At 39.3% G+C, this 13,529-nt stretch overlaps 1 protein-coding gene across 1 annotated transcript; it reads left to right on the top strand.

Moving 5' to 3' along the window:
* Positions 1 to 773: 773 nt before the first annotated feature.
* Positions 774 to 1,908, top strand: LOC121968260 (transcription factor CYCLOIDEA-like). Its single transcript, XM_042518711.1, has one exon. The coding sequence runs from the start codon at positions 995 to 997 to the stop codon at positions 1,811 to 1,813; it is 819 nt and encodes a 272-aa protein (XP_042374645.1). The 5' UTR covers positions 774 to 994; the 3' UTR covers positions 1,814 to 1,908.
* The last annotated feature ends 11,621 nt before the right edge of the window (positions 1,909 to 13,529 follow it).

Raw genomic sequence — 13,529 nt, 5'->3', positions numbered from 1 at the left:
GAACTATATAGTGTATAATGATGAGTCGGTTATGGAGGTCGATTGTCACTGATTTTTAACGTGAGTACGTTTCGAAATATTAATCAATTTTTTTTATAAGATTAGATTCATCATCTTTAAAATTAATCAATTTATATAATTAAACATTTAAATTTATAAAATAAATAAATCAGGGTATAGGATTTCTCAATGGAAAAGTTTACAAGCATACAGTAGTCCTTGCGATTAGAAAATGGGTTCTTATCAACTTTATTAGTATGTGGGATTCCTGTCAACTTTATCAGGACGTAGTTGGTATTAAGAAGTTGATTGCACTATAGCTCGAGTAATTATATAATATATACTTATATATAATACAACTTTTTGTATGTATATATAATATATATATATACATATGAAGTGAAGTTTTCACTATACAGCTGTATCTATATAAGATACACTACTACCCTACACTAAACGCATGCAAAAATAATTTTTTTTACAAAAAAGGTTCACACTGTAAACTGTAGATATTTAACTTTAACAGGAAAACAAATTAACAACTAATTTTTTCCTCTCTCTCCGCAGTACTTTTTTTTTGCGAGAAATTTCCGCGCTACTATTGATACACGAATTCATTGGTAAGTTTAGAGGGGTGGACATGCTATGCCATCGTGCAATTAATGCCCTACGTAGTACAAGTCAGTGTGAGTAACGAATACCTATAGAATACTTGGCGCTTTACATGCCAAGCCAACCCCCCCTCGTCCCCTTTTTCTAGCCCCCGCCCGTCTCTTCTCATATCATCGTTAGCTTAGCTTCTTCCCGACCCAGTCACTGTCCCTGTCCGCCTGTCCTCAGTCTCCTCCTACCTTCTCGCCCATCCCATCCCTTCCTTCCTTTATCTCTCTTTCCACTACTGGGAAATGGGAATAGATTGATCAAGGCAGCTAGTTGAGTAAGGCAACAAACACTCGTTCACTTTCCAATTCTACGCCGCAAATCTTGTAAGCTCATGAAGATGCCGCCTTATCCTCTTCAATCCTCAACTCTAGATCCAGAGAAGTCCTTTTCTCCGAACCAGCAAGTTGTGTTCAGCACGTCCCCTTCCACTCTCAACCTCAGTCCCTACCCGTACCCCCACCCCTACTGCTTCTCCTCCATCTCTTCTCCTTCCTTCTCTCTCTCGACCTCCAACTACGATTCCCTGCTCGAGGCCTCCCTTGACGGTGTGTCGGTGGTAGCAGCAGCGCCATCTCCGGCTCTTCCTCATCCAGCGGCAAAGGAGGTTGCCGGTCCCGCAGCTGCAGGGACGGAACCTAGCAACCGGCGAAAGCGTTTCAGAACCGACCGACACAGCAAGATACTCACCTCCCAAGGCCTGAGGGACCGGCGGATGCGGCTCTCCCTCGGAGTCGCCCGCCAGTTCTTCCGTCTCCAGGACATGCTCGGCTTCGACAAGGCGAGCCACACCATTAATTGGCTGCTCCACCAGTCCAAGCCCGCCATCGATCTCCTCGCTACATGTTCTGCGCTCAACAATACAAACACCCAAACCCTCAACAGTAGTGGCATTTTCTGGACCACCCAGTCGTCTGCTTCATCCGAGTGCGAAGTAGTCTCCAGTTACTCCACCCCCAAGGCCATGCCAACCACTGACGTCACGCCACTGTTTCCTCCTCCGTCTAAACCCATGGGACATTCTCGGTTTGCAGTGGAAGCTTCGCTTGATGGAAGATTCACGAGGGAGTCGAGAGAGAAAGCGAGAGCTAGGGCAAGGGAGAGAACGATGGAAAAGAAGAAGACTAAGAGCTCCGAGCACCACCAGTTTTGACCTCTGAAATAATCACGAGCGTGGAGAAGATTACTGTGTGGGTCACTGAGGTGTACCAGTGTAGCCAGACGGCCTTAGTTTCATTGTGGCTCATGTACAAGGAGGAGGAGGAGGAGGAGGAGGAGGAAGGAGGAAGGAGGAGGAGGAAGGAGGAAGGAGGAGGAGGAGAAGGAGAAGAAGGAGGAGGAGGCCGCAAATTTCAAGGGTAGCACAGGGCGATAGGCTTCTTAGGTAACAAAGAAGAAGTGCATTTTCTTGGCTGATGTTTACGCATATTCTATTCATTGTCTGCCTAATTAATTTAAGTTTCAGTATTGTTGTTCTTAATGGTGGTGTAGGTTTAATTTGGTGGTAATTTAAATTTATGCAATATTGTACCATGAAGCTGAGTTCGTTTCCATTTCCATCTGCATTGTGAAAGATCACGGTGATAGCTAGCCTTTAATATTGAAATTTTCTGCAAATTAAATGTATAGAAAGTGAAATTTGGCTTATATTTTTTATCCCAAAAAAGAGAGAAAAAAAAACTTTCGTGGTATAATTTCTGTTTTGGTCGACCTAGGACGTTGATCAAATCAAGTCAGAAACAGATAATTAAGAATAATTCAATTGTATCATCCTAAAAAATATTTGATCTAACAAAAGATTCAACTTGTATAATCTTTGTTAGGCTATTGTTATGTTTAAAAGATATTGCAGGACTAAGCAAATAATGTAATTCGCCAGCCTTACTCATCCCTCTTTCTTGGCATTACTGATAAAGGTAATATGATATCTGTTCTTTTCTTGTTTAATTAGTTAATATAGTGCTTGTATGAGATAACTAAGTCAGACCTAGCACAGTAGTTAATTAGGGTGAAAATGAATAGAATCTATTGAGCACCAATTTGGATTACTGTAAACCATTCATGCTTTTTCATGCCAATGCTAAGAATGTCATCAATTTGTAGAATATGTCTAAAGTCTCTGTAGGCTGTTCATGCTTCAACCAAGAGAAGCCAAAAAAAAAAAAAATATAATCTCAAAGGTGATAAAAAAATTATAAATGATGACATATAATCTGTCACTTGTAAGCTATTTGATCTTTATATAATTTGCATACAATATGAGAGCGCGGTTTTAGCAACCATATCTAACTATATTTAGCTTGTACCTAAATTTTTTATGCTGAACATACTTATTAAGGTTTATTCTCAGTAATTGGTCACTAATATTTTTGCATGCATATGAAAAGTAGGTTATATTACTTCAATTATGAATTCAAACTCTTGCAAAAATTGTATTTGTCTCCATTACACATCCTTCTAATAGCTAGATAAGCCTACACTTTGTTGTCATTGTTGATGAAAATGCATATTGTAAACCCTAAGTGTCATCAATGATATGCATCCATTCAGTTGTGGATGCCAGACAGTAAATGCTCATCTTGCATTGGCTTTGGGATATTTTAGAGCGATTTAACTCATTCCTCACCTCCAGTTTTGACAGGTTAATTTCCAAATGTCGTGAATTAAACATGTGTGCTTTGTCTGTTTGTCATATTGAGAGGTTTTCATGTGGAAGTGTCTTGTTAAAAAGAGATAGCTGGCCAAGAGATATTGCTCGCTTGTCATCTTTCAAAGATATAATTTTATCACGAAGCTGCAATTTCTGCTCTAGGAATCTGAAAAGATTGGCGTGTCTCCTTTTTGTCTTCTTGATTCAGAAACAGTTCATGATATTTGATTGAATGCCAAGATTAACACAAATAACTATACCTTTCCAACAATAATAGTATAAAAAGAATATGCATTCCAGTCCAAATCCAAAGCTTCTCGTACAGATTGCAGTAGTAGGATCTCTTTACATATCCAATTGATTATATCTCTCTCTATATGTCTTCAGAACCATATCATAATTTCTGGGATGAATCTTTTTTTTTTCTTAAGCCGCAGAAGTTATGGAACTTTTCAAACAAACTTAAATAATTTACAACTAATGAATAACATGAATAAGTTTATGCTATGAAAATTATGCCAACAACCTGCGAAGTGATGAATAATCAATTCTAGACAGAGTGGTTATTGGATAAAAAGTTGGCATGAAGGAACCCGATTCTCTAATATCACTGACTGAAGTCATATTAATAATCAATCAAAAGTGATATTTTATTTACAGAAATCCTAAACAATCCTCAAACAGATTAACCATATAGTGTAGGTAATTAAACTTTCTTTGCAATTTAATAATTAGATTGATTGAATCTTAACAAATCAGGTTTAACTTTTTAATTGACAGTGAAAGATGAAAGAGAAAATATGAAATGACATAAGAATAAATAGTAAATGGCAATTGTATTAAAGTGAAATCCTTTTCTATAAGATTAAAATCTAGTTACTACCAATGATATCTGATGTATAGGAACTACTGATTATGAATTAACTTTTCAATTGTCCAACATTAGACCATTTTGATTACTAAATTTTTCAGTTATAGAATTTGACAGAATAACTGGAGGAACTCAAAAAAAAAAAAAAAATCTACATCATGACCAGTCAAATATTACAAAAGGTTATTGTGAAGAATACAAACGTGCAAGCACCCAATTGTCTATAAATAATAATTACATATGTGATGAAAAAAATATATAAAATTTTATCATTATTGTATTATTTAATGAAGATCGTATAAAATATATAGTATCAAATGATGATAAATATTTGTTAATAATGTCATGTTTAGTTACAAATAATTTAATAAAATCATTAATACTTTTAACCATGAGACTTATATCTATAAATAAATTTTTTATCACAAACTATTAGTAACAAATTATTGATTTTAGTGATAATTTTTTTATAACTAATACACATCCCCTTTATATTGAGTATAATTTTTATTAACATCATTTTTTGTTTACTTACTCTTTAGGTTTGTAAGTCTATAAATGTCTCTTATACATCCTTTAGATGCTACTAATTTTTTGAATGAATATTAGCCTGTGGTTCTTTCTTCCAAAAGATTTTTTTTAAAATTATTTCCATTGCTTCCTTTCATCTCCTCTTAATTGATTCCTTGGACTATATGAATAACGTCACTTATGGATGTTTTTTCTATTTCAAATGATGCAGAAAGCATCAATATTGGAAGTAAATAGAGATGCTTACTAAGTGTTGTACAAGCATTGTTAAGTAACCATCATTAATAATTTTGATAACTCTTCAAACATTGCCATAGAGATTCTATAACATTGTTAACTTGGTGGAGCTTCAGCATTATCAAACTAGAGACTGTCTAGTGTGGAAAATTTGACACATTTATGACACTTAGCATCATGAATCTTGACATTATAATATTGTTGACAAATTGATTAAAATTTAAGCATTTTTCATTTAACAATATATAATGTTAACAATTTTGCGAATATTTAATATAAACTCATTTTTCATTTATTTAAACTTATATATTTTCATAACTACTTTTAATTAATATGAATAAAAGATAATAACACTTTACGCCTGCCATTATACAAATAAATACATTGGTAGCAACTAAAAAACAACTTAATAGACATCATATTAGATGTACCAATCAAGATTACCAAAATTTAAACAAGAGTATCAAGTTACATAAGAGTATATATATGTACCATGCACTCTCAAGTAATGGTGTAGTGACAAGACATTTGGTAGACTAACCAAGTATCCATATTTTGATTCCTAATTACAACGTATTGTATGGTATTTTTCTCTAGTGGGATGAAAAATCTGGGATGTTAATTGTTGGGTGAGGATCAGCGCAAGCTTCTTGGTGGTCAATGGAAGCTTTCTATGAGGTTGGATCAATCATCCTTAAGACTTAGTGGGTTCGAAAAATTAAATATATGAATTATCAAAAAATAAAGGTATATGTACCAAACAAGAGTGCTAGTTTAAACCAGAGTCAAAGTTACACGAGTGTAGATATCAAAAATTAGTGCCAAAATATAAATCACTTAGAATACATTATTAGGAAATATATTTTTCCTTTAAGAAAACGGCAAATGGGATTAGTTAATTCTTTAAAATGCCCGCTAGAAAATAAGATTGTGAAATAAATTGATAATTTATAAAATTTTACTTATAACACATATGCCATTAAATAAACATCTTACGTCTAAGGAACTATTTAAATAATTGAGATGATTGGATTGTTGCCTTAATGCTATCTTTTTATATTAATTTTGAGTAGATCTAATTGTATTTTAAATATACATATCAAAATATGTAGAGATTTGAGGAAATGTCTATTATAAATTTAAACGTTGCATCGTATAATTATTTTTTATTGGTTAGTCCTAAGAAAATCGTACCGGTTCCACTGTATAAAATTTTTTTTGTACAAGTGTCGAACCTTTCATTAAATAACCTATTGTGTTCTTTAGAAGTTAAATTAGGAATCGCAGACGGAACTTAACATCATTAATTTCAAATTTAACTTATATGTTCTTAATGGTTTAGATTTGAATCGCAAGCAAAACTTAACACTATTGATTCAAATCTACCTAAGTTATTAATTTCATAAATATTAATTGTTGGTGCAACCTTAGGTCAAGGTTGACCTGGTTGACCTGACTCGAGTTGACCTGACTCGAGTTGTATTTTGATGTTTGACTTAGGAAGATTGTCGGTGCAACCTTAGGTCAAGGTTGACCTAGTTGAGTTGCATGTTGATGTTTGACACTCGTGGGAGAGTTGTATTCTTGATATGGGACAAGAATAGATGTTTGGGAGATTATTGGGGCAACCGTAGGTCAAGGTTGACCTGGTTGACCTGATTCGGGAAAAAGTCCAAGTATGGAGACTTGGCAACGGAAAAGTCCAAGCAGGGAGTTTGGCACTAGAAAAGTCCAAGTATGGAGACTTGGCACTGGAAAAGTCCAAGCAGGGAGCTTGGCACGCGAAAAGTCCAAGTATGGAGACTTGGCACGGGAAAAGTCCAAGTATGGAAACTTGGCACTGGGAAAGTCCAAGTATGGAGACTTGGCACGAAAAAGTCCTAACTGGGATGTTAGGCAGTGTGGAAAGTCCTGGTGAGTGAAGCCAGGCAGTGGGAAAATCCTAACTGGGATGTTAGGCAGTTGGAAAGTCCTGGTGCGTGAAGCCAGGCAGTGAGAAAGTCCTAACTGGGATGTTAGGCAGTGTGAAAACCCTAGTGAGTAAAGCTAGGTGAAAGTCCTGGTGAGTGAAGCCGGGCAAGGGAAAATACAGATGGATCAAGGGTGATCGGACATCTGGTGATGGGAAGTCCAAGTAGGTCATAGGAGTGACCGGATACTTGGCACGAAGAGGAAAGTCCAAGTGGGTCAAAGGGATTGACCGGACACTTGGTGGGGAGTCTTAGCAGGTCAAGGGAGTGACCGGATGCTAAGCATGATGTACCAATAGGTCAAGGTTGACCGGATATTGGTTTGAAAGGTTTGGGACTTGGTTTGGGCAAAAACCAAGCTCTGGATCGATCTACAGACCGATCCAGCGATACGTTTGTGTATCTGATCGATCTGGTGACCGATCAGATAACAAACAGAAGGCAAAGCGCAGTTGAGCTTACTGATCGGTCTGGGGACCGATCAGCATGAAGCCTGATCGGTCCACAGACCGATCAGGAAACGAACAGAAAGTTGGGCACTTTCTGTGGAGCAATCTGATCGGTCTAGGGACCGATCAGCCCAGGGCCTGATCGGTCCCCAGACCGATCAGAAGGGTTCTGGACCGATCAGGGTGGAGCCTGATCGGTCCACGATTCGACCGTTGAGTCACAACGGGTCGCTCCGTCTTCTCCGCTGGCTTCTGTCTTCGCTGTGCAAGTTCGCAAGGTATAAAAGGAGATCAAGGTTTTGGTGCAACTTCTTCTTCTTCCTTCTTTCTTCTCTTCTGCTGAAGATTTGTGGGCTGCGATAAGAGCTCTGTTGAGTTCCTCCCGAAAGCTTCGCGTGAGCTTCCCCGACTGGAACAGCTGCTGCTGTTAGGGTTTTTGAAGCTGCTGCTTCATCCGGACTCCAGTCGACGAGAAAGCAAGATTGGTAGAGTGCTTGTGTATTCTTATTGTATTTCTTGCTTATTCTTTGTACTTGTACTCCTGTTTGCTGTTGCAAACAAGTGTGGCGAGGTTTCTCCACCCAGAAGGAGTTTTTATTAGCCGGTTTTCCGGGGACTCATCCACCGACGGATTGATTGGGTTCGTCCACCTTACGGACACGCCGAGGAGTAGGAGCATCATCTCCGAACCTCGTACATCGCTGTGTTAAGGTTAGATATTCTTCCTTTCGTTTCTAGTTTATTTTTCCGCTGCGCTAACGTTTTGTAGAAAGAAACGACGATTTGGGGTCGGCTATTCACACCCCCCCTCTCTAGCCGTACGAAGAGATCCTAACAAGTGGTATCAGAGCGAGGTCGCTCTTCATCGGATCAACACCCGTGGGAGCAAAGCTAGAGATGGATCTCTATGGAGAAGATGTCACGATTCAACCCTTCTACGAGTCTCACGACAACTTCACATATTGGAAGGTAAGGATGATGTATTTTCTTAGAACTAATATGTTACATTGGTTTTGTGTACAAGAAGGGTTTTCCCCTCCGATGGATGAGGAAGGAAAACCTATCAAGAAGAAGGAGTGGACGAAAGAGCAAATCCGACAATCCGAAATCAATGACGAGGTAACAAAAATTATTGAATTTGCTTTGCCTAATAATATTTTGTGCAAGATAGATAGGTACAACAACGCCAAGGAATTGTGGAACAATTTGGCAAAATTCCATGAAAAGGAGCCTAGTGAGCCAAGTAGCTCACATCATGGAGGAAGCGAATTGGAAGTTGAGGGCTACTCAACATCCAAGGAAGAAGAGGAGGAGAGCTCTTGTTCAAGATCGAAGCAAGAAGAGGCATCTACCTCCGGAAGGGATGAAGAAGAAAGCTCATCTCCATCCACAAACCTAGGTAACTCAAACACTTTAATTTCGAGCAAATTACATATATTATGCTTTGAGTGTAGGGAGTATGGACATTACAAGAGCAAATGTCCAAAGAGAGTTAGGAAGACTCCACCGACGCCTAAGGTCAAGGAAGCCGGAGGCCCGATACGCAAAGGCAAGGAGCACGTGGTGTGCTTCCAATGCAAGCGAAGGGGACACTATAGGAGCCAATGTCCGAGGGGGAGGCAACCTCACAAGGACAAGAAACCAAGCACATCAATAGGGGGGGCTAAGGCAAACCCTAAGGTAATCTCTAAGGTTCATTATTGCAATTCTAATAAAACTCATGCTAGTAGTTTTGTTGCAATTGTTAATAATGATAAGCATGTTAACTTTAGGAACCAATACATGTGCTTAGGAGCTAAACATGTTAGCCTAAGTAAGGATAACACTAGAAATACCAACCCTAGGATTAACACTTCTAAAGTTAAGGAAAACCTAGGTAGAAATCCCAAGAAGACTAGACACATGCCTAGGAATATCTCAAGAGAAAATGATAAATTAACACTTGAGGTATTAGAGAGGGAAAATCAAGTCTTGAGGTCAAGACTTGATAATTTAGAAAAGGCTCTTAAAAACATGGAGAAGTCATCTCTAGGGTTTAAGAGTAAAAAACCCAAGTCCAAGGACAAGAAAGGTTTGGGTCACAAACCTAAGTCCCAAGTGGTCAAGCCCACTTATCATAGTGTTCCATTCGATTATGGAACAAAACCTAGGGCTAGGAAGACCATTACCAAGGTCACAAGGGAAGTCACCCCTATAGTTGACCTTGATGAGACCCAAATGACCAAGGCTTTAAAGCCTAAGAGGGTCATTAGGAGGGTTGCTAGGGAAGTTATCCCTAGTGAATATTTAGTGAACCCAATGAGCTCTAATAGGTATTGGGTTCCTAGGAGCATCTTCTCTACCCCATAGATGGGTTAGAGAGTGTCAACTCCGATTAGAAGGGTAGTTAACCCAACTTTGAGGAAATTGACACTCAAGGAGCATTTTCAAGGTTGTGAGAACTTTTGAAAATGAAATGGAATTATCATTTACTCCTTTGAAGAGTTAAATGTGCCTAAAGATTGGAAATTTTATTTTTAATCTCAATTGGCACAATTTGGGAAAATCTAGAGAACTCTCGAGGAAAAATGAAACATGCCAAGTTTTGAGGATAAATTTGATCTTTAAGTGGCATGAATTAATCGAGAGTTCAAGAAGTGTCAAAATTAAGATTTTGGCATTTTGGGACAATCTAGGATTAAGTTTGAAGTTAGCCAAGTGGTTAAGGATACTTAGATAGGTAATCTAGGTATATTTATGTATGCTAAATCTTGCCATGATTGTTTGCCCTCACATGTCATGACATCATGTTTAGTTTTATTATCATTTGAAATGTCATGATAATGCTTAGGCTAGTTTTTATGTCATGTTTATTTAAGTTTCAAACTTTATGCCATGACATCATGACATTGGCACATGTTTTCATTTATGATACCATTTTATGCCATGTCATCATCTCTTGCATTAATAATCAATTGAATTGATTTAAGGATGAAAAACACATTTTGATATTGAGATCAAATTTGTGTTTAGAAAATGCATGAGACCTTAGTCTAAGATACCTAAACCCATATCTCACATCAAAATTGCCATGGATGTGTTTGATACACTTTAGATGTGTGTGAGATATTAGGATCATGAATTAGGATCAAGGTGCATAGTTCTTGTACCTAGATGAGCCTAATTCAAGAAATGGAGGATCATAGGGAAAGCGTGTGTACAAGTCATGTACATTTAGCCCTAAGATTATGGTCCTAAATTAAAAAGTTTAAAATCATTTTGAAATTGATTTGGAAAACCTTGATGAAGCCATCTTAGTGATTGCATTCATCATTGAACATTGTGATACAAAGTTGAGTTAAACTTGAACTATTTTCAAAGTTTTTGAACTTTGTATCAAGATTGAAAAATGGAAGTTATTTTCATAGAAAACTATTTTTCCATGATAGTATATGTTATGAGGAATGTATCCTCAAAATTTCACAATTTTTCAAATTTTCTGGAATTTTCTAGGAGTTTCTGAATTTCGGGAAGGAAATTTCAGAAATCTGCCTATCAGAGTCTGGATCGGTCTGGGGACCGATCCAGGTAAGTCCTGATCGGTCTGTGGACCGATCCAGTGAAGCATGGATCGGTCACGGACCGATCTAGGGACGTGTGGATCGGTCTGGGGACCGATCCAGGGAAGGTCTGATCGGTCAGGGACCGATCAGAGCGTGCCCTTGTTGATTTTCAATGTTGGTCTGAAATTTCAGCGGAAGTTGGGTTTTGGATTTCTAAAGGTTTGAAACTCACAAAGACATTGTTGGTGCAATGGTCAAGGGGAGTTGACCTTTAGGGGAGTTTACCTAATTGTCAAGGGAGTTGACTTTTAGGGGAGTTTTACTCCTTAAGACTTTTGAGGATTAGTGATATGGGATTATCACTAAGTTGATTGTTGAGTTTAGTATCAAGGGGGAAATTAAGAGTTTCAATGAAAGGTATGAGACTTTCATTAGGAAGAAACTCTTGACCTTGATACCCTCCTTTTTCTTTTTGATGTATGTCAAAAAGGGGAGAGTGCTCATTGGAGAATTATTGGAGAAACCCAAGTTAGGTTATCGGGTTAACCTAAGCTAGGGGAAGAATGTCAAGGAATGTTTGAGGAAGAACATTGGAATTCTTTTTGATGTGTGTCAAAAAGGGGGAGAATTATTGGAGAACCCAAGTTAGGTTATCGGGTTAACCTAAGGGGAGAATGTCTAGAGAATGTTCAAGGAAAGAACATTGGACATTGGAAGATGATTGGAAAACCTAAGTTAGGTTATCGGGTTAACCTAACTTGATTATGGGTTTTGTCAAACATCAAAAAGGGGGAGATTGTTGGTGCAACCTTAGGTCAAGGTTGACCTAGTTGACCTGACTCGAGTTGACCTGACTCAAGTTGTATTTTGATGTTTGACTTAGGAAGATTATCGGTGCAACCTTAGGTCAAGGTTGACCTAGTTGAGTTGCATGTTGATGTTTGACACTCGTGGGTGTATTCTTGATATGGGACAAGAATAGATGTTTGGGAGATTATTGGGGCAACCGTAGGTCAAGGTTGACCTGATTCGGGAAAAAGTCCAAGTATGGAGACTTGGCAACGGAAAAGTCCAAACAGGGAGCTTGGCACTAGAAAAGTCCAAGTATGGAGACTTGGCACTGGAAAAGTCCAAGCAGGGAGCTTGGCACGCGAAAAGTCCAAGTATGGAGACTTGGCACGGGAAAAGTCCAAGTATGGAAACTTGGCACTGGGAAAGTCCAAGTATGGAGACTTGTCACGGAAAAGTCCTAACTGGGATGTTAGGCAGTGTGGAAAGTCCTGGTGAGTGAAGCCAGGCAGTGGGAAAGTCCTAACTGGGATGTTAGGCAGTTGGAAAGTTCTGGTGAGTGAAGCCAGGCAGTGAGAAAGTCCTAACTGGGATGTTAGGCAGTGTGAAAACCCTAGTGAGTAAAGCTAGGTGAAAGTCCTGGTGAGTGAAGCCGAGCAAGGGAAAATCCAGATGGATCAAGGGTGATCGGACATCTGGTGATGGGAAGTCCAAGTAGGTCATAGGAGTGACCGGATACTTGGCACGAAGAGGAAAGTCCAAGTGGGTCAAAGGGATTGACCGGACACTTGGTGGGGAGTCTTAGCAGGTCAAGGGAGTGACCGGATGCTAAGCATGATGTACCAATAGGTCAAGGTTGACCGGATATTGGTTTGAAAGGTTTGGGACTTGGTTTGGGCAAAAATCAAGCTCTGGATCGGTCTGCAGACCGATCCAGCGATACGTTTGTGTATCTGATCGATCTGGTGACCGATCAGATAACAAACAGAAGGCGATCAGGTTCTGGGCTTACCGATCGGTCTGGGGATCGGTCTCCATGACCGATCAGAGACACAGCCGAGAGAGGTGGGATCGGTCTGTGGACCGATCCAGCTGTGGCCTGATCGGTCCACAGACCGATCAGGAAACGAACAGAAAGTTGGGCACTTTCTGTGGAGCAATCTGATCGGTCTAGGGACCGATCAGCCCAGGGCCTGATCGGTCCCCAGACCGATCAGAAGGGTTCTGGACCGATCAGGGTGGAGCCTGATCGGTCCACGATTCGACCGTTGAGTCACAACGGGTCGCTCCGTCTTCTCCGCTGGCTTCTGTCTTCGCTGTGCAGGTTCGCAAGTTATAAAAGGAGATCAAGGTTTTGGTGCAACTTCTTCTTCTTCCTTCTTTCTTCTCTTCTGCTGAAGATTTGTGGGCTACGATAAGAGCTCTGTTGAGTTCCTCCCGAAAGCTTCGCGTGAGCTTCCCCGACTGGAACAACTGCTGCTGTTAGGGTTTTTGAAGCTGCTGCTTCATCCGGACTCCAGTCGACGAGAAAGCAAGATTGGTAGAGTGCTTGTGTATTCTTATTGTATTTCTTGCTTATTATTTGTACTTGTACTCCTGTTTGCTGTTGCAAACAAGTGTGGCGAGGTTTCTCCACCCAGAAGGAGTTTTTATTAGCCGGTTTTCCGAGGACTCATCCACCGACGGATTGATTGGGTTCGTCCACCTTACGGACACGCCGAGGAGTAGGAGCATCATCTCCGAACCTCGTACATCGCTGTGTTAAGGTTTGATATTCTTCCTTTCGTTTCTAGTTTATTTTTCCGCTGCGCTAAAATTTGTAGAAAGAAA

The sequence above is a fragment of the Zingiber officinale genome, chromosome 3B (genome assembly GCF_018446385.1).
Source record: "Zingiber officinale cultivar Zhangliang chromosome 3B, Zo_v1.1, whole genome shotgun sequence".
NCBI lineage: Eukaryota > Viridiplantae > Streptophyta > Magnoliopsida > Zingiberales > Zingiberaceae > Zingiber > Zingiber officinale.
Note: the sequence above shows the minus strand (reverse complement) of the source record. Positions and strands in the feature narration are given on the sequence as shown.

Coding starts and splice junctions, on each gene's coding strand:
- LOC121968260 (XM_042518711.1), top strand. CDS start 995: ATGAAGATGCCGCCTTATCCTCTTCAATCCTCAACTCTAGATCCAGAG.